Raw genomic sequence first — 23,294 nt, 5'->3', positions numbered from 1 at the left:
TAGAGTTATGCAATGCAGTGACTCGATGTCCCTGCTTCTTCTCTCGGCTGTCCTTGGTGTGCTGACTGTACCTCAAGAGATGACTCCATTTATGGCCACTCGATGGGAATCCCAGGAATCATACGCAGTAATAAGTATCCAGTCCTTTCTCCAGAAAGGACCCAGCTCCTCACGTGCCTCCTTTTTAGGAATGATAAATACTTGCCCTTCCCAAAGTCTACTAACAAGACTTGGTTCATGCCTTATTGGGAAGGTTCACGTCCCACACCCATACCCAAACCAATCCCTGCCAAGATTTTTCCATGAATGGATGGTGTGGAGTCAACCACAAAGATTCCAACATTAAACTTTTGGGAAAATTCTACCAATCATATTTATCCTTTTTCCCCCCAAGCTTGTGAGCCACTGATATTTAAGATGAATTACTTTATTAACATAAAGAGAGAAAAATAGTTTAATGAACATTTATTGTACATTCCAACCGAATGAAAGGCACTATATATACTAGGCACTGAGGGAAACACAGATGAAATTAAGACTCATCATTTGTCTTTGTCTTTCCTACCATAGCAGTGGATACAAGCACAAGAATACAAACCACAAGCTACTTTGCAAGGCATTTTTTTAATAATATTTGATGCATGATTAAAGTGTTATAAGAACAGATGGCAGATTCATTCAGAATGAAATTTTTGTGGCAGAGACCATTACACCGAATTTTGCGATTTCTAACTGTCACAGAGCCATAGACGATACACTACCCCACAAGATTGAAGAGAACATTTCATCAACCTCAGCAGGAACAGAGCTGTTCTCGTGGCTGCCATCATCTCTCACCTCAGCATCAGGCAGAGAGCGCAGGGTCAGACCAACCAAAGCACAATAGTGGTTTACTTTCCGATAGACTATAAGGCAATCTGTTTACAAATAAAACAGCTTTTTAATGAAGGTATAACATATATAAAGTGCATGAATGTTAAATGTACAACTCAGTAAATTCATACATATGCATGATGGTAACTCCTAAAAGTAAAAAAAAATAGTGGCTGACACACAGGAAGGGCTCAGTAAGTACTGTTGTTTCATCTGCTGATAGATAAGAAACACAATCTTGGTTTCATTGGCATTTCTTTGATAAATGTGGTTGAACACTTTTGTTACTTGTTTACGTCCTATGGTCTTCTCACTATTGAGATATTAATTTTATTTTACTCATTTGTAAGAGCCTTGTTTTTTACTAATGACACTCACTCTGTCTTATGTTGCAAATATTATTCCCAATTGGTCCCTGGCCCTTTAAATTTCTTTGCCAACTAGGTTTTTATATTTATGTGGATAAACTTTCTATTTCTTTTGTTAACTTCGGGCTTTACTGTTCTGCTTTTTAAAATAGCTGTTGCCCAATTACATTATTAAATATTCTCCATTTTAGTATGGAATCCCTATAATTTTATTTCTTTATATTTAAATCTTTAATCCATATAGAATTTTATCTTAGTACATTGTATGAAGCTAGAATCTAACCTTAAAATTAGCCAGTCCTAACACTGTACATTAAATAACTTACATTTTACACTTGCTTAAAATGACATCCGTATCATACAGTAATTATTAATTTTTTTCTTTTTTCTTTTCTCTTCTGTGTCATAATGTCCAGAGGACCTGAATTTAGTTAAGTTCCTCAACTGCAGGAAGCCGAGTTCTATTATATGCAATAGCCATGGCAGGAGAAAAATATTTAAATTATACATACTACTATGTACTTCTAGACTGTCTTTTACTGATCATTCAGTCTATTTCTGCTTGGATATGTATTTCCTGTAAAGTTACACCTTCATATCCCCCTGCCTGGATTAGCCTACCATGGCTTAAAATGTCCTCATACACCTGTTAATTGATTTATTCAGTGCCTACTGTGTACCGTGCACCATGCTAAGTAGTGAACCAGGCAAATGGAACTCTTCCCACAATGTACTAGTAGCATAATAAATTATCTGGTAGAAGACAATCTTTAAATATTTACACTAATGATTCATCACAGTGTGTTTGGTGCTATGAAGAATAGCACAATACCCTTTCCAACTTGGAAGTTTTATTTCCAGATCCGTTAGTTTCTTCCTGCATCCATGAGGCACAGTCTGGGAGATCTCGTTCCAGTTTCCAATGGGAAATACCAGAAAGAACCTTGGGGATTATCTTTAGAGTATTCACAAGGCTAGTATGAGGAATAAGAGAAAAATATTTAAAAGAGAGCTCTAGAACATTAGAGGACAAAATAGCCATACACTCAGCAAAGCCAGCCCCATGGCAGATGAAATCTGAAACAGTTTAACAAGGTCAAGAATGGAGCAGAAAGTCAACTTCAGTGGACCTTTTGGCTTTGAATGGGAAAACAGCTGTTATCTTTTTTAAATCCTGTGCCCTGTTTTCTCCTGTGGTGTACCCTAATTTCTACATTTGATAGGTTTCAAACCATGAACAACTGTGTAGCTGAGAAAAAAAAATTGCTTTCTGAAAAAAAAAAAAAAAAAACAACAACAAAACATGAATTTTTCCAACCAGTAAGCTTTATAGCCATTGAGTGGCTGCAGAGGTACCAACAGTGATTAAACCCACAGAGAACCAGCTTTCCAGCTCAAACTGGAAACAAATATATTTTTAAATAAGAGGAGATATACCTGAGGGCAGCTAAATCTAGGTAATTCTTTTTATTATAAAAGGATTTCTCTTAATTTCTCCCCCACTTTGATGCTAACAAATAAATTTGATGTTATAAGAACAAAAAAAATCCACCTAGGCTGTTTTATCTGAGATAATTTAAAATGAAAAGGCGACTCATATTTTTAATTTGAAATAAGTTTGAAGCCCTAGCCAGGTAGCTCAGTTGGTTAGAGCATCGTCCTGATACCCCAAGGTGGCCAGTTCAATCCCAGGTCAGGGCACATATAAGAATCAACCAATGAGTGCATAAATAAGTGGAACAATGAATTAATGTTTCTATCTCCCTTCCTCTTTCTCTCTAAAAAAATAATATAAGAAAAATAAAATAAGCTTGATATGTCTGAAGTCTAAGCTGAAGAAAAAATATGCCAAAAAATTCAGTCATCACCCAAAATAGTTAAGCTTTCTAAACTGAACCTCTTCAGCATGAGATCAAAGACCGGCTTCTCTTAGAAGATCCCCAAATGCTACCTATTCCAACTGCTTACAAGTGAGCTTCTGTTTCTCCAAGAAACAAAACACATCCAATGTGACATAAAAGCACCATCTACCTGAAATGCAAAATAACCAGCAAGCCACATTCTTTTTCACAGGATTAGCAGGCGTGGATCACCTGCTTCTTGGATAATTTATTTCACTGTTTCTTTTTTTTACTGGCAGGACTGTCCAACACTTCTATCTTGCCTTTTCCATCTTCTGAATGAGGAAGCTTGATGTTATCTACGGTGACTTCAGAAGAGTTGCTGTCATCTTCGTCCTCTGATTCAGAACTGTCCTGTGAATTCTCTTCAGAACTGTCCCCTTCTTTTGAATCAGACTGATGCATCTCAAACAAGGCAACATCCTGCAAAAAACACCACATGAGAAATTTATTTCCCTAAAAAGTTACAATAAAACATTGGAAACAACCAACATTTAGCTCAATATTGAAGCACAAAGGACATGTTGTTTTTTCAATTCTCACCCAAAGATATGTTCTTATTGATTTTTTTAAAGAAATAGGAAGGGACAGGGAGAGAGAGAGGGGGAGAGAGAGAGAGAGAGAGAGAGAGAGAGAGAGAGAGAGAGAGAGAGAGAGAGAATATCAATGTGAGAAAGAAACATCCGGCGATTGCCTCCTCTAAGCACCCTGACTGGGGATCAAACCTGCAACCGGGTATGTGCCCTGAACGGAATGGAACCCTCGAGTGTTCAGTGCATGGGATGATGCTCCAAACAACTGAGGCGCACCGGCCAAGGAGTAAAGGACATGTTTTTAATACAATATGGCGCTTTTATTCTTTTAATTGACAGAGTCCACCATAATGATCCACATTTACTCTAAGTCTAAAAAGGCCCCCATAACCCAATTCTTTTTTTTTTTAATTTTTTTTTTAAAATATATTTTATTGATATTTTACAGAGAGGAAGGGAGAGGGATAGAGAGCTAGAAACATCGATGAGAGAGAAACATCGATCAGCTGCCTCCTGCACACCTCCCACTGGGGATGTGCCCGCAACCAATGTACGTGCCCTTGACCGGAATCGAACCCGGGACCCTTCAGTCTGCAGGCTGACGCTCTATCCACTGAGTCAAACCGGTTTTGGCCATAACCCAATTCTATATGCCCTACATACACACTTTCATTCAACAACTATTAACATGAGCCAGGCACCACACCAGGTCCTGGAGACTCAACAATGACAATAAAATATTTGCCTTTGTGGAGATTATGTTTTTGAGCAGGGATTGGCGGCCTACAGGCCAAACCCAGCCTGCCACCTGTCTTGGTTTAACTCATGAGCTAAGAATGGTTTTTATATTTTTAAGTGGTAGAGGGAAAAAATAAAATAAAAAGAACAATATTTCATGAAACACGAAAATTATATGAAATTCAAACTTCAGTGTCCATAAGTAAAGTTAGTAGAACTTGCCTATTCATTAAGTCTCATCTACAGCTGCTTCCAGGCTACAACGGCAGAGGTGAGTGGTCAAGACAGAGACGGCGTGGCCCACAATGCCTAGAGTATTCACTATCTGGCCCCTTACAGAAAATGTTTGCTGACCTCTGTTCAAGTAGGTAAAGACAGACAATCAACACTTACATATATAGCATGGTGCAGGATAGAGAAAAGAAAGAAAAATAAAGCAGAATAAGGTAACAATAGGGTCACTGGAAGAGGTGACGATTGATAAGAGACAGAGTCAAGATGCAGAGGTCCAGGGAAGAGCATTCTACAAAGAGGGAAAAGGCCTGGAATAAGGGGAATAAATGCAAGTGCAGACAATGAGGGGACTGGGCAGGAGGCAGGGTCAGCTAGCAGCTGGAGGCAGGATCACACAGGCCTGGAAGGACTTTGAATTGATTAGAAATGAGACAGGAAGCCCCTTGGTTCCCAAACGGTGGACCACACACACTGTGAAGAACTGACTCTAGGGAAGCCAGGGTGAGAGCAAGGAGACCTGTTGGGAAATTATTCCCAGAGTCCAAAGGGGAGACCATGATTACTAGGACCAGCGATGGCAGGAATGAAGCTCATGCAAAGCGGTTGGATTTGGGATATATTCTGGAGGTAGAGCTGACCAGATTTGCTGACTAATGAGATATTACCAACAACGGTGTTAGCTCTGTCCAGACACAACTATTATAACAGAATTCCAGTGCAGAAATAAGACCTGAGTCTACACTGAGTGGCCAGATTATTATGATCTGGCCATTCAATGTGAGTATGTGAGAGAGAGAGAGAGAGAGAGAGAGAGAGAGAGAGAGAGAGAGTGTGTGTGTGTGTGTGTGTGTGTGTGTGTGTGTGTGTGTGTATTAGAGGCCCAGTGCATGAATTCATGCATGGGTGAGGTCCGGCCAGCCTGACCAGTGGGAGGGGACATGGGCAGTTGGCCAGCCTGCCTGCTGGTCGAGGGGACAATTTGCATATTAGCCTTTTATTATATAGGATATACACTGAGTGGCCAGATTATTATGCGTCCAGAGATCATAATAATCTGGCCACTCAGTGTAAATTGAGACCCTTTTCACACGTGGCTTATGTAATGTGTTCTGTGAGATAATGTATTCTGTTAACCATATCATTAACTTTTGCATTTTCAATGGATCAGACTATGATTACCTTTTTGGGCCTGGGATGGAAAAAAAAAAAGAAAAACCCAGGCAGGACATTTACTAAATGAATGCTTCAAGATAGCAAATATAATATTTGACTTGGAAAAGCCCTCCTATGACTCTGTATTATTTAATCCCTAAACTTCACCCAGGGAAGTTTACTAACCTATATATAAGATCCTTAAACATTAAATGACCAAGTACCTATGCAATACTAGAAACATGAGCTGACTTACCAGGAAGAAAAGTAACTGTGAAATGAAAATGGAAAAGTTCTCCCTCTTTTTAGGTGATGAGGCACACTGGTAATTTTACTATATGAAATGAAAACTAAGTATAGTTACCATTTGTATAATGTTTCCAAGAGTCTCATCAATATTTTCAATATTGAAATGACCAGGTGGTGCAGCTGCCATTTCTTTTCTTAGCTTTTCATTCGCCTGAGCCATCTGTGGGAGAAAGGTCTGTACCTGGTCCAATACTAAAGAGAGAAAATATAGTTTATCAATACTTACATTAGTATTTGCCCAAAGTTCAAATTGTAAAATCCAGAATTTTCTCTAAAACATTTGTGAATTTAATAGTAATAAAAATTATAATTTAAAAATTTTCATATTCCTTTCATTTAAAAAATCTCCTTCCGCTTCTGAATTCCTTTTTAAAAAAATATATTTTTATTGATTTCAGAGAGGAAAGGTAGAGGGAGAGAGAGGTAGAAACATCAATGCACACCCCCTACTGGGGATCTAGCCCACAATACGGGCAATATGCCCTGACCGAAATTGAACTGTGACCTCCTGGTTTATAGGTCAACATTCAATTACTGAGCCATACCGGCCGGTCCTGTGACGAACACAATTCAGCAATTATTTACCAATAATTTGGGTTTTGAATATATCCCCAGCGCTGTAACCTCCTAGAACAGCAGACACCAACCTTTCCGACCACTGGTTGGTGACCGCTGTCCTAGAAGGCTGGCATTCAACAAATAAGTAAATAAGGAGGCCCTATGACTTAATAGTTAAGTGCACCAGGTGTGGTGGCAGACCAACAAGGTCATTAATAGAATCCCAGTTCCACCCCTGACTATCTGAATTGCCTTGGGCATGTTAATTAAGTAGCGTTTGTTTTTACTTGTCCAACATCTATTCCCCTTTCTTCTAATAACATAACCCTGACTTTCCTTTTTAGCTCTGTCACTCTTAGTCACTCCTGCCCCTCACCCTGGATGTGCCTACATGCTCTGCGACCTTGGCCACCATGAGCTGGTTCAGTGGCATACACAGTGACACCATGAATTAGTCAGGCCAGTAAGAGGTCACCCTGAAACATGGTTTGAACTGTTGAGGGGAAAAAAAATCCTCCTTCTGAGTGAGTGACTGAGCGAGCTGCTGACTTTAAGCCTGGAGCTGCTGATAAACTGGCCAGCTTGCTAGAGGTGGAAGAAGAGCCTGTTCTAGATTAAGCCAACACCTAGGAGAGAAGAGCTAAGAGATGCAGAGCAGAAGACCCCTGACGATACCGGGCACCTGGATGCAGATGTATCTGAAGTCACTGGGTTTTACCCAATAAAATGAGCCAACGTAATTTCCTTCCTCTCTATTTTCCTTCTTTCCTCCTCATCCCTTCCCCTCCCCCCTCCTCCCTACTCTTTTCTTTTCCTTTCCCTCTTTCCCTCCCTCCCTCGCTATTTCTATCTGCCTCCCTCCTCTTTCTTTTCTCCTTTTCTTTTCTTTACTTTCCTTTCCTGTCTCCTTTCCCTTCCCTTCCCTTCCCTTCCTTTCTTTCCTACTTAAGGAAATCTGAGTTGGATTTTAGTCATTTACAATAACAGGAGTACTAACTATTACATTTAATTTAATCACTGGAAACCTCAGTTTACTCATCTGTAAAACAGGGGTGATAACTGCCAGGCATTGTGCTACGAACAGGGGAGTCAACAAACATGGGATAATAGTTTCTTTCTCTTATGAGGCCCAGCACATCACTAGCTCTCAAAACATAGTCACTGACACAGCTACACAACAGGTGATAAAATGTCCAGAGTACGGGAGAAAAGAAAATGGTGGTAAAGGTCAAGAAAGGGCAAGCCCGCTGATGTGGCTCAGGAGGTCACGGTTCAATTTCTGGTCAGGGCACATACCCGGGGCTGCCGGCTCCATCCCCAGCGGAGGGTGTACAGGAGGCAGCCGATCAATGAATCTCTCTCTCATCACTGATGTTTCATCTCTCTCGCTCTTCCTTCCTCTCTGAAATCAATAAAAAAAAACACAACTTTTTTAACTGAATTACTGATGTTATATGAATAAAGTTTGAGTGTGGTACATACTTATGAGTGTGCGGTACAGCAATATTGAGCAATTAATGACCATAATTGGCTCTTATGTCATGTTACGAGTAACATTTACCATTTAAATAATTGTGTCCAATTTAATAGAATGTGGTGGTGTTTTCTCATACATGTGTATTAAATTTGGGCTCAGTAACCCCTAAAAAATTTTTCCAGAGACTAACAATAATTTTTTAAATATATTTTTTCCATCCCACTATACCTCCTCCACCTCACCCACACCCCTCCCTCCTGCAATCACCACACATTAATTTTGATTTCTAAAAATTCATCCCACAAAGAGTTTTTCTGGGAAAAGTTATTACTGTCTTAGAGCAGGAGAATATGTAAGGAATTCTATCCTTGTGCATAGACTTCACAATGTAAATTCCCAAGTAAGACTTTCTCCACTGCACTCTGGTTTAATATCTGACCACAAGGCAGAGACTGTCCCATCAAATAACTGCTTAATTAGGCAGAATGTAACATCAGAGAGGGTTCTTGAGAGAGAGGAAGAGAGCGAGGGGAAAAGATACTTACAGGGACTCCTCTCCATCCGAACTGTTTGAAGACTGGAATTCTTTTTGGAATTAGGCTTGGGGTTGATGAGCAATCTGTCCCATATACCTGAAAACACACACACACACAATTTATTATGGCATTAAAATACAGGAGCCAATCAGCAAACTTTCTGTGACCATACTCAAATCTTGACCATCCCACATTTCCCAAAAACGCTTTTAAAAGGAGAAGCACCCCAAGTTCCATTACAACATGTTAGTTCTTCATATGGATTCAAATCTGTACAATCTATCTTCCCTTTCATAAGCCTGTCTCATACATCTCTGTGTCACCGGTGCTGAGTAATAAGTGTACCCTAAACTGCATCTATCTGGATCAGAAATCCACCTGTGACAAAAGCTGCTCTGCAATGACAGCATGGAGGAAGAAGTGCAGGGTACAATAATGGTTAAGTGAGGCCACTGGCTGTGTTACATCCGGCAAATTCCTAACCTCTTTGAGCAATGGTTTCTTCATTTGTAAAATATGCCGGCCTGGTTAGTTCCCCTTCTTAAAGATGCCCAAGCTAAACAAAACTGCCCTCTGGAGAAGTTTGTACCTCCACTCCATCTATTCCATCTCATTATTCACTGCTCCTCGAGTCAACCCAACTCCCTGGCCCACCTGTCTTTCAAAACTCAAGGCTTTGCAGCCCCGTTTCCAATACCTGCAAAATCTCCTCACTCTGGTACCCAAATCCTGTCTGCCCACGAAGCAGGGCTCCACAATCATTCCCTGCTTCCTACTTTAGGCCTAGCGATTGGATTAGCGTCGACTCTAGAGCTTGGATTCTGGAGGCAGACCGATTGGATTCAAATCTGTTTTGTTCTTTTCCAGCTACAGGATCCCTGGCAAGTTATCTGTATGATAGACACCATGACTCTGTTTCCTCTGTCTATAAGTGGAGATAACAGAACCTTCTGCACAAGGTCTTGTGAGGATTAAATTCTCTCTCAATAATTCTATAGGTACTGCTACAAAATGGGGGATTGAAAACATAAGCAACTCCCCTAAAGTCCCACAGCTAATTACTCGTGGGGCTGGGATTCGAGTTTGTGACTTTTAATTCTCTATTATGGTGTCTGAAATCCCTTGTGGATTCCCTGGACCTGCCCCTCCCTCTACAAGAAAGCGGCACTAAGGGCTGGTTCTCTGAGTATGGAGGGGTGGAGGTGGGGATGGTGGGGTGATCCATAACAATTATCTGCTCCCGACCTGCCAACTGCTTGGGCCCAGAGGGCCGACCCTAAGGTCCTCCCCTTAGGGGAGGTGCATGCTCAGGCGCTCGACAGAATGGGCGCTCAATACCACGCGGAAAAGAAAAACCACACACCTCCCATCCCACCCCCACCCCCACCCCCGCCCCCGGCCCCGGCCCCGGAGCCCGGCGCACGCCTTCCACCCGCTATCCCTGCGGTCACCCCGGGCCCCGCTCCGGGACGCGGGGCCTGGACACAGCCCTGCGGTCCTCCCGGCCACTTCAACAGCGCGCCCCACGCCGCACGTGCGCGCCCCACGCCGCAGACACCCGCCCGTCACCTCCGCGGCCGCCGCTCCCCGCCGTCAGCAGCTCCTGGGACACCGAGACCCCGGAGCCATCCCTGGGGGACGAGGAAGAGCTCGGACTGCACTGGGGTTCGCCGTGGACCTCCATGCCGCTCGCGAGGCTTCAGAGCCAGCCCACCCACGCCCGGATGCAGGAAAGAGGCTCGGGCAGGGGCGGGGCCAAGGTCGCGATTGGAGGACACTAGCTGGTGGGCGGGGCAAGGGGCGGAGCCTGAGCCGGTGGCGAGGGCGACACCTAGCGGAACCTGGAGGTCTTTGCTAGTGTGGGAAAAGGAAGGTTGCAACTCTTGAAGCCCTATCCTTGGAGAACTGATGGCAAGGCTCCTCGATTTTTTTTTTTTTTAAGCTAAACAAATTCGGATGTGAAGAGAGCACCACGAGCTGCTCTCCTCTTTGTTCTTAAAACAATTTTTTTAAATTGTGGTAAAAAAAAACAACCATAAATTTTACCATCTTAACCTTTTTTAAGTGTGCAGGTAAAAAGTGTTATATCCACAGTGCCATATAACAGATGTCTAGAATTTTTTCATCTTGGAAAACTGAAACTGTATCTATTAAGCAATGCCTTCATTGTCCCCTGCCTCCAGCCCCTGGCAGCCACCTTTAAATTTCTGTTTCTATTAATTTAACTACTTCCGATACTTCATATAACTAGAATCATACAGTGATTCTTTTTGTGACTTACGTATTTCACTTAATATAATGCCCTCAACATTTATCCATGCTGTAGCATGTGACAGGATTCCCTTCATTTTAAGGCTAAATAGTATTTCATTCTATGCATATACTACATTTTTTTTCTTTAAAAAAATTTTTTTTTCTTGATTTCAGAGAGGAAGGGAGAGGGAGAGATAGAAACACCAATGATGAGAGAGAATCATCACACCCTGCACGCCCCAACCAGGGACTGAGCCCACAACCCATGGCCTCCTGGCTCATAGGTCCATGCTCAACCACTGAGCCACACTGGCCGGGCTACTACATTTTCTTTATCCATTCATCCCTTGGTGGACTTTTGGGTTGCTCTTACCTCTGGGCTTTGTAAATAATGCTGCAACCACATGGGTACGCAAATATATCTTTGAGGTCCTGCTGTTGTGGAGCGAGCACGAGTGAACGACCACTGGAGTCCAAACCAAATTAAAATTTAGGGAGCCTTTATTAGCCAGCCAGCTGGCTGGCCAGCCGGCCGGCAACTGCTCTGTCTTTCTCCACGCAGGGAGTCCAGAGAGCAGCCCCAACCCTTTGTGCAGGACCACTTTTAAGCACATTAACCACATCCTGTTTTTGCAGAGCAGGCAATTTAAGACAAAACAGTTTTTCCTAAGCAACGTCAGGATCATGCCATTGACGACCATGTTATTCACAGGGTCATCCTGTTCTTTAGAAAGCTGACAGTGATCTATGAAAGAAGGCCTACGTGCTGGGAAGGGGCCATGAGACCGTATCTCAAGGCCTGGCCTGGTGTCAGCACTGACAATTCTATCTGGGGCCTAGTCCACGGCCTCTCTGGAATGGTAGTAGTAAGCATGCTCAAAAATTCCCTCTCTCCAACACTGCTTTCAGTTCTTTTGGATTTATACCCATAGTGTGATTACTGAATGTAGAGCAATTCTATTTCAATTTATCCACAACTTCACCAACAGTTGTTATTTTATGTTTGTTTGTTTGTTTGTTTTAATAATGGTCATCCTAATGGGTATAAGGTGATATATCATTGTAGTTTTGATTTTCATTTCTCTAATGATTAGTGATATTGAGCATCTTTTCATATGTTTACTGGTCATTTGTATATCTACTTTGGAGAAATGTGTCTTCAAATTCATTGCCCATTTTAAAAATATTTTTTAAAATTTTTTTTTATTGATTTTAGAGAGAGAGGAAGGGAGAGGGAGAGAGAAGGAAACATCGATGAGAAACATCCATTGGCTGCCTCCTGCATGTCCCCCACCTGGGATGGAGTCCACAACCCGGGCATGTACTCTGACCAGGAATTGAACCTTAGTGGATGGGATGATGCTCAACCAAATGAGCCACACCAACCAGGGCATTCGTTGCCCATTTTCTCAAGTTGTATTGTTGGTGCTGAGTTGTAGAAGTTAGTACTTATATATTCTGTGTTTTAACCCCTTGTCAGATACAGATATAATTAGCAAACATTTTCTCCCATTCCATAGGTTGCCTTTTTACTCTGTTGATTCTTTCCTTTCCTCTTCTTTTTTTTAAATTTCTTTATTGATTAAGGTATGACATATGTGTCCTTATTCCACCATTACCCCCACCTCCCATTCATGACCCCACCCCTCCTGTTGTCTGTGTGCATTGATTAGGCTTATATGCATGCATATAAGTCCTTTGGTTGATCTCTCCCCCTTACCCCTCCACTCCCCTACCTTCCCTGAAATTTGACGTTCTGATTGATATTTCTCTGTCTCTGGATCTATTTTTGTTCATCAATTTATGTTGTTCATTATATTCCACAAATGAGTGAGATCATGTGATATTTATCTTTCTCTGCCTGGCTTATTTCACTTATCGTAATGCTCTCCATCTCCATCCACGTTGTTACAAATGGTAAGAACTCCTTCTTTTTTACCGCAGCGTAGTATTCCATTGTGTAGATGTACCACAATTTTTTAATCCACTCATCTGCTGATGGGCATTTAGGCTGTTTCCAAATCTTAGCTATGGTTAATTGTGCTGCTATGAACATAGGGGTGCATATATCCTTTCTGATTCGTGTTTCTAGTTTCTTAGGATATATTCCTAGAAGTGGGATCACTGGGTCACATGAGAGTTCCATTTTTAGTTTTTTGAGGAAACTCCATACTGTTCTCCACAGTGGCTGCACCAGTCTGCATTCCCACCAGCAGTGCACGAGGGTTCCTTTTTCTCTGCATCCTCACCAGCACTTGTCATTTGTTGATTTGCTGATAATAGCCATTCTGACAGGTGTGAGATGGTACCGCATTGTTGTTTTGATTTGCATCTCTCTGATGATGAGTGACTTTGAGCAGGTTTTCATATGTCTCTTGGCCTTCCTTCTGTCTTCTTTCGTAAAGTGTCTATTTAGATCAGTTGCCCATTTTTTGATTGGGTTGTTTATCTTCTTTTTATTAAGCTGCATGAGTTCCCTGTAAATGTTGGAGATTAAACGCTTATCGTTGATATCAATGGCAAATATGTTCTCCCATGCAGTGGGCTTTCTTGTTGTTTTATTGATGGTCTCCTTTGCTGTGCAAAAGCTTTTTATTTTGATGTAGCCCCATTTGTTTATTTTCTCTTTAGTTTCCATTGCCCTGGGAGCAGTATCAGTGAAGAAATTGCTTCGGCATATGTCAGAGATTTTTCTGCCTGTGGATTCCTCTAGTATTTTTATGGTTTCCCGTCTTATGTTTAAGTCCTGTATCCATTTTGAGTTTATTTTTGTGTATGGTGTAAGTTGGTGGTCTAGTTTCATTTTTTTTGCATGTATCTGTCCAATTTTCCCAACACCATTTATTGAAGAGACTGTCTTGACTCCATTGTATGGTCATGCCTCCTTTGTCAAATATTAATTGCGCATATTGGTTTGGGTCGATATCTGGATTCTCTATTCTGTTCCATTGATCTATATGTCTGTTCTTGTGCCAGTACCAGGCAGTTTTGAGAACAGTGGCTTTGTAATACAGCTTGAAATCTGGTATTGAGATCCCATCTACTTTGTTCTTCCTTCTCAGGATTACTGTGGCTATTCAGGGTCTATTTTTATTCCAGATGAATTTTTGGAGAGTTCTTTATATGTCTGTGAAATATGCCATTGGTATTTTAATGGGGAGTGCATTGAATCTATAGATGGCTTTGGGTAGTATGGACATTTTAATGATGTTGATTCTACCAATCCATGAACATGGTATGTTCTTCCATCTGTTTACGTCTTCCTCTGTCTCTTTTTTCAGTGTCCTGTAGTTTTCCGTGTATAGGGCGTTTACCTCCTTAGTTAAGTTTATTCCTAAGTATCTTATTTTTTTTGGTGCGATGGTAAATGGGATTGCTTTTTTAGTCTCTCTTTCTGTAGGTTCACTATTGGTGTATAGAAATGCAATAGATTTCTTGGCATTAATTTTGTATCCTGCTACATTGCCGAATTCATTTGTTAAGTCTATTAGTTTTTTGATGGAGTCTTTTGGGTTTTTTATGTACAATATGATGTCATCTGCAAATAAGGGCAGCTTTACTTCTTCTTTTCCAATTTGGATGCCTTTTATTTCTTCTTCTTGTCTAATTGCAATGGCTAATACTTCCAGTACTATGTCGAACAGGAGTAGTGAGAGTGGGCATCCCTGTCTTGTTCCTGTTCTTAGGGGAAATGGTTTTAGATTTTGCCCATTGAGTATGATGTTAGCTGTGGGTTTATCATATATAGCTTTTATTATGTTGAGGTATAATCCTTCTATTCCCACCTTGTTGAGAGTTTTTATCAAGAAAGGGTGTTGGGTTTTGTAGAATGCTTTTTCTGCATCAATTGGTATGACTATGTGATTTTTATCTCTCAATTTGTTTATGTGATGTATCACGTTTATTGACTTGCAGATATTGTACCATACTTGCATTCCTGGGAAAAATACTACTTGGTCATGGTGTATGATCTTTCTGATGTAGTGGTGGATCTGATTTGCTAGAATTTTGTTGAGGATTTTGGCATCTATGTTCATGAGGGATATTGGCCTGTAATTCTCCTTCATTGTGTTGTCTTTATCTGGTTTTGGTATTAGGGTGATGCTGGCTTCATAGAATGAGCTAGCAAGTGTTCCTTCCTCTTGAATTTTTTGGAATAGTCTGAGGAGGATAGGTTTTAGTTCTTCCTTGAATGTTTGGTAAAACTCCCCTGTGAAGCCGTCTGGCCCCGGGCTTTTGTTTGCTGGAAGCTTTTTGATGACTACTTCCATTTCTTCCATAGTTATTGGCCTATTGATATGTTTAGATTCTTCCTGGTTGAGTTTTGGAAGGTTATATTTTTCTAGGAATATGTCCATTTCCTCCAGGTTGTCCAGTTTGTTGGAATAGAGTTGTTCGTAGTATTTTTTAAAAATCCTTTGTATTTCGGTGGGGTCTGTTGTTATTTCACCTCTTTCATTTCTGATTTTGTCTATTTGGGTCCTCTCTCTTTGCTTCTTGGTGAGCCTGGCTAGAGGTTCATCAATCTTATTTATCCTTTCAAAGAACCAGCTCTTGGTTTTGTTGATCTTTTGTATTGTTTCTTTGGTCTCGATGTTGTTTATCTCTGCTCTGATCTTTATTATTTCCTTCCTTCTCCTTACACTGGGCTTTTCTTGTTGCTCTCCTTCTAACTCTTTGAGTTGTAGGGTTAGGTAGTTTATTACCATTGTGTCTTGTTTTTTGCAGTAGGCTTGTAGAGCTATGAACTTCCCTCTCAAGACTGCTTTCTCTGTGTCCCATAGATTTTGGATTGTTGTGTTTTCATTGTCATTTGTTGCCATGATGTTTTTTATTTCCTCCTTGATCTCTCCTGTAACCCAGTCATTGTTTAATAGCATGCTGTTTGGTCTCCATGTGTTTAATTTTTTTGTATTGTTTTTGTTGTAGTTGATTTCCAGTTTTATGCCACTCTGATCTGAGAAGATGCTTGATATGATTTCTATCTTCTTGAATTTGAAGAGACTTTGCCTATGACCCAACATATGGTCTATCTTTGAAAATGACCCATGTGCACTTGAGAAGAATGTATATTCTGTGGCTTTGGGGTGAAATGTTCTGAAGATGTCAATTAATTCCATCTGGTCTAGTGAGTCATTTAGGATTGATGTTTCTTTGCTGATGTTTTGTTTAGAGGATTTGTCCAATGGTGATAGTGTGGTATTAAAGTCTCCTACTATGATAGTATTGCTGTCAAGCTCTCCTTTGATATCCTCCAGGAGTTTTTTTATGTATTTGGGTGCTCCTGTATTGGGTGCGTATATGTTTACCAGAATTATTTCTTCTTGTTGGATTGCTCCCTTTAGTATTATGAAGTTGGCCTTCCTTATTTCTTGTTATGTCCTTCACTTTGAGATCTAATTTGTCAGATATAAGTATTGCTACCCCAGCTTTTTTTTTCATTTCCATTCGCCTGAAAATCCTTTTTCCATCTCTTCACCCTCAGTCTGTGTGCATCTTTTATTCTGAGGTGGGTTTCTTTTAGACAGCAGATATATAGGTCATGTTTTTTTAATCCAATCCGTTACCCTATGTCTTTTGATTGGGGCATTTAATCCATTTACATTTAAAGTTATTATTGATAGGTACTTATTTGTCGCCATTTTTATTCTTTACCCCTGTGTTCCTTCTTTGCTTCCTATTTCTTTTTTCTTTTTCTTTTTTTTTTTTACAGCAGACCCCTTAGCATTTCTTGCATTGCTGGTTTGGTGGTAATAAATTCCCTTAGTCCTTTTTTGTCTGTGAAGTTCCTGATTTCACCATCAATTTTGATTGATAGCCTTGCTGGGTACAGTATTCTTGAATTCAGACCCTTCCTTTGCATGACTTTGTATATTTCATTCAATTCCGTTCTGGCCTGATGAGCTTCTGTGGAGAAATCAGTCGCTAGTCTGATGGGGGTTCCTTTGTAGGTAACTTTCTGTCTCTCTCTGGCCGCTTCTAAGATTCTTGCTTTGTCATTGGTGTTTGCCAATTTAATTATAATGTGCCTTGGCATCGGTCATTTGGGATTCATTTTGCTTGGGACTCTGTGAGCTTCTTGGATTTGTGTGGGTTTTTTCTTCCCTATATCAGGGAAGTTTTCTATCATTATTTCTTCAAACAGGTTTTCTATTCCTTGCTCAGTTTCCTCTCCTGGCACCCCTATTATGCGGAAGTTGTTTTTGTTTCGTGTTGTCCCAAAGTTCCCTTATGCTCTCCTCCTGCTTTTCAATTTTTTTTCTAGAAGCTGCTTTACTTGGGTATTTTTTCCTACCTTGTCTTCTAGCTCACTGATGCGGTCCTCTGCTTCTTCTAGTCTACTCTGGATGCTTTCTATTGAGTTCTTAACAGCAGCGATGTCATTTTTCATTTCTTCTTGGTTCTTCTTCTTTTCCTCTTGTTTCTTACTCATATTGTCGAATTTGCCTTCCATTCTTTTCAGCCACCTTATGACTATTTCTCTGAATTCTTTCTCTGGCAGGTTGCTTGCCTCCATTTCATTTACTTCCTTTTCTGGTGATGCCTGCTTTTCTCTCATATGCGGGCTGTTTCTTTGTCTCCCCATGGTCTCTCTTCTCCAGATGTCTGGTTATGTAGTTCTCTCTCTCCTGCATTGATTTAAAGGCACAAAATACAACACAAGCAGGTACAACACACAAGGCACTGAACAGAAATGTATTCGTGATATTAATAACCCCAAATAAAGGTGACATCCAGAGAAAGGCAAATTAGGGGATAGGAGAGAAAGAAGAAGACAAAAAAAAAAAAGAAAAGAAAAAAAGAGAAAGGAGTGCCAAAATGAAATTGGGAAAAGGAAAAAAAAAGTAAGAGAGAAAAGAAAGAGAATAAGAAAGAAAATGGGAACAAACTATATATATTGGAAGAAAACTCCAATAGAACAGCCACTAATCCCAGCAAATGCCAGTAACAAGTACCTGGAGATGAATACAAACTACAAAGAACAACTAATATCAAGCGAGGCCAGGGAAAACAGAAACAAAAAACAAAGCAAACAAAAAAATAAAACAAAACAAAAGAATAAGCAAAACAATCTCACAAACTAGCATAAAAAATTGATATAATCAACATTCAAGCAAACAACAACAAAAGGACAGAGAGAAAAACAATTTTTTCGATAGTGAAGACAGAGAAGAGAGATGTGTGTATGAACTCGGAGCAGGAGATTGGAAATTAGATATATAAGTAGGGTGAAATTTTAACAGGGGGTAAAAAGAAAGAATAGGGAGAATCTAAAGCAGGAGAAGGGTAAGAGAAACAGGACAACAAAAGGGGAAAAGTTAGGAAGAGAGTGATGGCATAAAGGTAGAGTTGAGAGAGTAGAATGATGCTAAAGGAAAGATGAAAATAGAATGTAGAACACTAATCTCTAAGTCAAATAAAGAGAAAATAAAATGACACTTTTTTTAAAAAAAAAGGTAAAATAGTAGCAGTAATAATACTGATTGAAAATAAAAATGTAATAATTAAAAAGGTAAAATCAAGTGAGGAAAAAAGAACAAAAATTAGTTTCTTAAGTAAAAGGTGAAAAAAAATAGAAAAATAAGATAAATAAAAATAAAATGTGAAGTAGTAAAGGTCATTCACTTCCTCTATTGTTCTGTTTGGCACGCCTGTTTCCCAGTCAGGACAGTATTGCAGTTCCCTGCATTCCACTGCTCCCAGTGTTGTAACCCAGTCCTGATTTTTAAGCAGGCAGTGTGTCTTACTCTCTTGTATTCCTTTATCTGTGATTACACAAGAGTCAATTTGTGATTCAACCCCTGGGTGGCAGTGTTTCTGGATTGACCTCCAGTTCTATAGGTCCTCTCTAGCCTGTGCTTAGATCCTGCTTCCCCTGTGGCACTCAATACCGGTTTGTGGGAGTGGTCTGCCCCAGAGCTGATTCTCCGACGGTCACTCCCCGCTCCTATCCCCAGGTTCCAGAAAAACAACGTTCCCCTGCAGTTTCCTAGGGTGTCCCCAACTGGGTGATCCCATGCACTGGGCTCAGCAATCAGAAGCAAGAATTTAAAGAGGAGAAAGTGCAAGTGTGCAAACTCCAGGGCTGCGCACAAGTCTGCGCAGTCCTTCCTCCCCCCTGTGTTCAAGCAGCCGGCACACTTTTAAAATTTTTAGGCTGTCCTTCTGCATCAGATCAAAATGGGTTGCTTTTTAGAGATCCCCTCTGTTAGCAGCTCTGAGGACCCCCTTCCACATTCACGGATCACGCCAGCCCCAACAGCCACGGATTTTTCTAGTGCAGACTTTCCCCGGTCCTCCAGCTCCCGCAATGTGTGCGTTTCTCTGTCCTGCTGGGACCAGAGACCTCACCTTATCCCAAGCGAAATCTGACCTTTCCGTGGTGGAGTGTAGAGTTCCTCTGAATCCGCGTGTTTGTGCCAATTGGGGACCGGTGCTCTGGGGTTCGCAGCTGTTCGGTGGGTGCCACAGTTGTAGATTTTCAGGCTTCCGATAACATCCACTTTTCCCTTCAAGATGGCACGGTCTCCGCGTCCGAGCCAGTGGCTCAGGGAGGGAATCCAGCAGCAGTGGGGGCTGCCTGGTCAAGGGAGTCCCGTCCAGCAGTCCCCCACCTTCTCCTGGAGTATAGCTGTCCCTTAATTCACCAACAGACACTCCCCTTGTGACCCTCAGCTGTTCTTTCTATCTGCTCCGGGACAAGGCTCAGGACACGTCTATCTATTCTGCCGCCATTTTTTTCTCCCCTTTCCTCTTCTTTTAAAAGTATTTACACCCACAGTATGCCCAGACCCCTCTGGTACAGGATTCAAAGGAGAAGCAGAAATCTTGGTCCAACCATTTTCTGCTTGTTTCTGACAGAACAGGTGGTCAAAGTCAGCCAGTCCTGCATTAAACCCAGTCCCAGCTACTCTCTTAGTAGCTGAGACTTTAGGCAAATCACTCTCTGAGCCTCATTTTCCTCCTCTGTAAAATCAGAATAATCATACTTCACAGGGTGTCCTGGGGGTTCAAAGGCTATCCTGATGAGATTATTAAAATGTATATAAGGCCGAAACCAGTTTGGCTCAATGGATAGAGCGTCGGCCTGCGGACTGAAAGGTCCCGGGTTCGATTCCGGTCAAGGGCATGTACCTTGGCTGCGGGCACATCCTCAGTGGGAGGTGTGCAGGAGGCAGCTGATCGATGTTTCTCTCTCATCGATGTTTCTAGCTTTCTATCCCTCTCCCTTCCTTTCTGTGAAATATCAATAAAATATATTTTAAAAAAAATGTATATAAGGAGCCCTAGTGAGCATTGGCCTGCAGACTGAAGAGTTCCGGGTTCAATTCTGGTCAAGGGCACTTACCTTGGTTGCAGGCTCCTCCCCAGCCTGGGCCCTGATCAGGACTCACTCAGGAGACAACCAATTGATATGTTTCTCTCACATCGATATTTTTTTCTGTCTTTCCCTCTCTCTTCCACTCTCTCTAAAAATCAATGGGAAAATATCCTCGGGTGAGGATTTTAAAAAAAAAAGTATGTAAGGAAACTGGTAACTGCATTATTATCATAATAATAATTTAACATCATACCACATTATTGTCAAGTTATAAAACTTAGAGTACAAAGAATTATGGGCGAAATGACCATAGGTGCTGAGGAAGAAAACACCAATTAGCCCCAACTGGTTTGGCTCAGTGGATAGAGCATCAGCCTGTGGACTAAAAGGTCCCAGGTTCGATTCCAGTCAAGGGCATGTACCTTGGTTGCGGGCACATCCCCAGTAGGGGGTGTACAGGATGCAGCTGATCAATGTTTCTAACTCTATCCCTCTTCCTTCCTCTCTGCAAAAAAATCAATAAAATATATTAAAAACAAACGAACACACCGATTAATGAGTTTTAAAGGCTACTTTCACTCTTTCTCGTTAAAGCCAACTATGCCCGCAAAGCCTCCAGGTAAGGGATAGCACCTTTTCTTCTTTGTATTGCCAGTACCTCACCTGGAGTTGAGCACATGGTTAATGATTAATTCAGGTTTAACTAATGAATGAACAGAGAGACATTGAGCAAATGAATAATAGTTCATTGTTTCAATGATCAATTGATTGCCTCAGTAAACCAGGATTCCACCCCCTAGAAATGTCCTCTGTTTTTATTGTGTATGAATTGTTGACTGACTGAGATCAGAAGCATTCCACAAGTACAACGTTGTACAAAATTAATGGAGCATTTCTGGTTTATTTACTTATTTATTTATTTTTCTTGCACTTTTAATAATACCAGATGCCAGAAATCTGGGAAGGTGATGGGTAAAAACCCTAACATTCACCTTCCCCTTAAGCTCATCAGGAGCAAGTTTTAGGGGAATCAGGGAAAGGGAATGTGGGTAAGGAGCACAAAGGGGGTTCTGGTGATTTGTGGTCCTGGAAGTGGAGTCCCTGTGGGGGTGTTAGGTCTTGATGAATGTATGTATTGCTGGTTCCAGGAACAGGATGTTCAGCCTTATGAAACCGGCCAATCAGTGATTGGGTGTGCGTCATGTCATCCCCGTGTTTCTCAGACCTAATGGATCCTGGTGGTGAGGCGTGTAAGTTCCGGGCTGGGTTAGAAGTCTCTTTGTTCTTGCCGGGTCATCTGAGAACAGATAGGCAAAGATTAAAACTTTGATAAAGCGCCATCTTATTGAAGTTATAAGGAAATGGGCAGCTATGTGATTGGTTGATTTGTAAATTTGTACCATCTTGGAGGCCAATTTGACAGTACCTGGCACATGATCGTGGAGCCCTGTTCACAGCAAGGGTCACTATCTGTGCAGTAATATGGTACCCATCCCTTGGTGGTTACTCCAGATTCTTCCTTTGCTCTCACTTCCACTATTCATCAGTCCTCATATGCTTTCGAGCACTTCTGGTTTATAACAATAACTTGGAAATTAAGACATTTATATTTGAAAAACAAAAATATTTTTTTGAAAAATCAGCAATATTTTGAACAAAGTCGTAAGAATTATTCTCAGTTCACTCAGTTCTTATAATTTGCCAGTATTTCCACGAATCTAGTTATTCCTTAGAGTTCTATAAATCTTTATCTACTTCAAAGGCATGACTTGCTTAGAAACCTATCTCCAATCTAAGGAATTAAATAACAGGAGAGAGTCTGGTTGGGTTTATTCAACAGGAAAATGATATATGAAAAGAAGATGACTCTTTAAAATTTGAAGATATTTAAATATATATATATACGTATAAGAAACTTGTTGGTTGACTTGCATATATGTTATAGTTATTGTATTGGACAAGTTCTAATCATAACAGAACTAAAGGAGTACCTGATTGCTGATTGGGTGTGTTAAAAAGAAACAACAGAGAGAATATAGTCAATCCTATATAATAAAAGCCTAATATGCAAATTGTCCCCTTGAGTGGTCTTTCGACCGCTCACTATGACATGCGCTGACCACCAGGGGTTGGCTCGGAACATGGTGGGTGTTGGCCACACAGCGCTGGCAGCAGGTGGCAATGGGGGCACTGTCAGCCCTGATGAGCCCCGACGAGAGCAGGACCGTGGCAGGATGGTGGAGCAGGTGAATGGGCGGTGCCAGGTCAAGGCAGGTATGAGCAGAGGCCCATCGCAGACAGTAACCAGTGGCAACAGTGGGTGGGGCCACTGCCTAGCTCCCAGGTGCTGAGGGAGCCGGGCAGGGGGCCCAGCCCCGATCGATCACCCTGCAGGCAGGATGATGGAGCAGGTGAGGAGTCGGTTCCAGGTGGGACTGCAGGGCTGCGAGGCTGGTGGTGCACGCTGGGGCCCAATCTCTGAAGGACACCCCAAGGGATGAATTCGTGCACGAATTTGTGCACCGGGCTTCTAGTAATATAATAACTATGTATGGTGTCAGATGGGTATTAGACTTATCGGGTTGGTCACCTCATAGATTATATAAATATCTAATAACTATGTTGTAGACCTGAAACTAATATAATATTATATGTCACCTGTAATTAAAAAAATAAAAGAATTAAAGAAAAAAGAAAAAACAAGCTCAAAATTGAATCACTTTTGCTAAGTTTCACAAAGACTTAATACTTAACCTAACTGTAATTTTAGTCTCTCCCTGGAGTGGAATTTTAAACCCATCAGTCTGGAATTTCCTGATCCTCACTAGTGAAATAATCTGCTTATTAAGATCTCCCACCTTCCCAACCTAAAGGAAAGTGTCCTTACCTGAAATAATCCACTTTTAACTTTTAAGTCACACTGTCTTTCTGCCTATAAAAACCTTCTGTTTTGTACAACTTGTCAGAGTACCCTTCTAGTTGCTAGATGGAATGCTAACTGATTCATAAATCACTTAATAAAACCAATTAGATCTTCAAA

General features: G+C 41.1%; 1 protein-coding gene across 1 annotated transcript; it reads right to left on the bottom strand.

Annotated features, from left to right (window-relative positions):
• Nucleotides 1-448: 448 nt before the first annotated feature.
• Nucleotides 449-10,410, bottom strand: NOPCHAP1 (NOP protein chaperone 1). The gene is made up of 4 exons (XM_080659520.1): nucleotides 10,249-10,410; nucleotides 8,689-8,775; nucleotides 6,164-6,300; nucleotides 449-3,565 (listed from the first exon to the last, which is right to left on the bottom strand). Exons 1-4 carry the CDS (start codon nucleotides 10,361-10,363, stop codon nucleotides 3,356-3,358), a joined length of 549 nt encoding a protein of 182 aa, XP_080515646.1. The 5' UTR covers nucleotides 10,364-10,410; the 3' UTR covers nucleotides 449-3,355.
• Nucleotides 10,411-23,294: the final 12,884 nt, after the last annotated feature.

This window comes from Plecotus auritus, assembly GCF_963455305.1.
Source record: "Plecotus auritus genome assembly, chromosome: 3".
Classification (NCBI taxonomy): Eukaryota; Metazoa; Chordata; class Mammalia; order Chiroptera; family Vespertilionidae; genus Plecotus; species Plecotus auritus.
The sequence above is the reverse complement of the archived record's forward strand: the minus strand, read 5'-3'. Positions and strand labels throughout refer to the sequence as shown.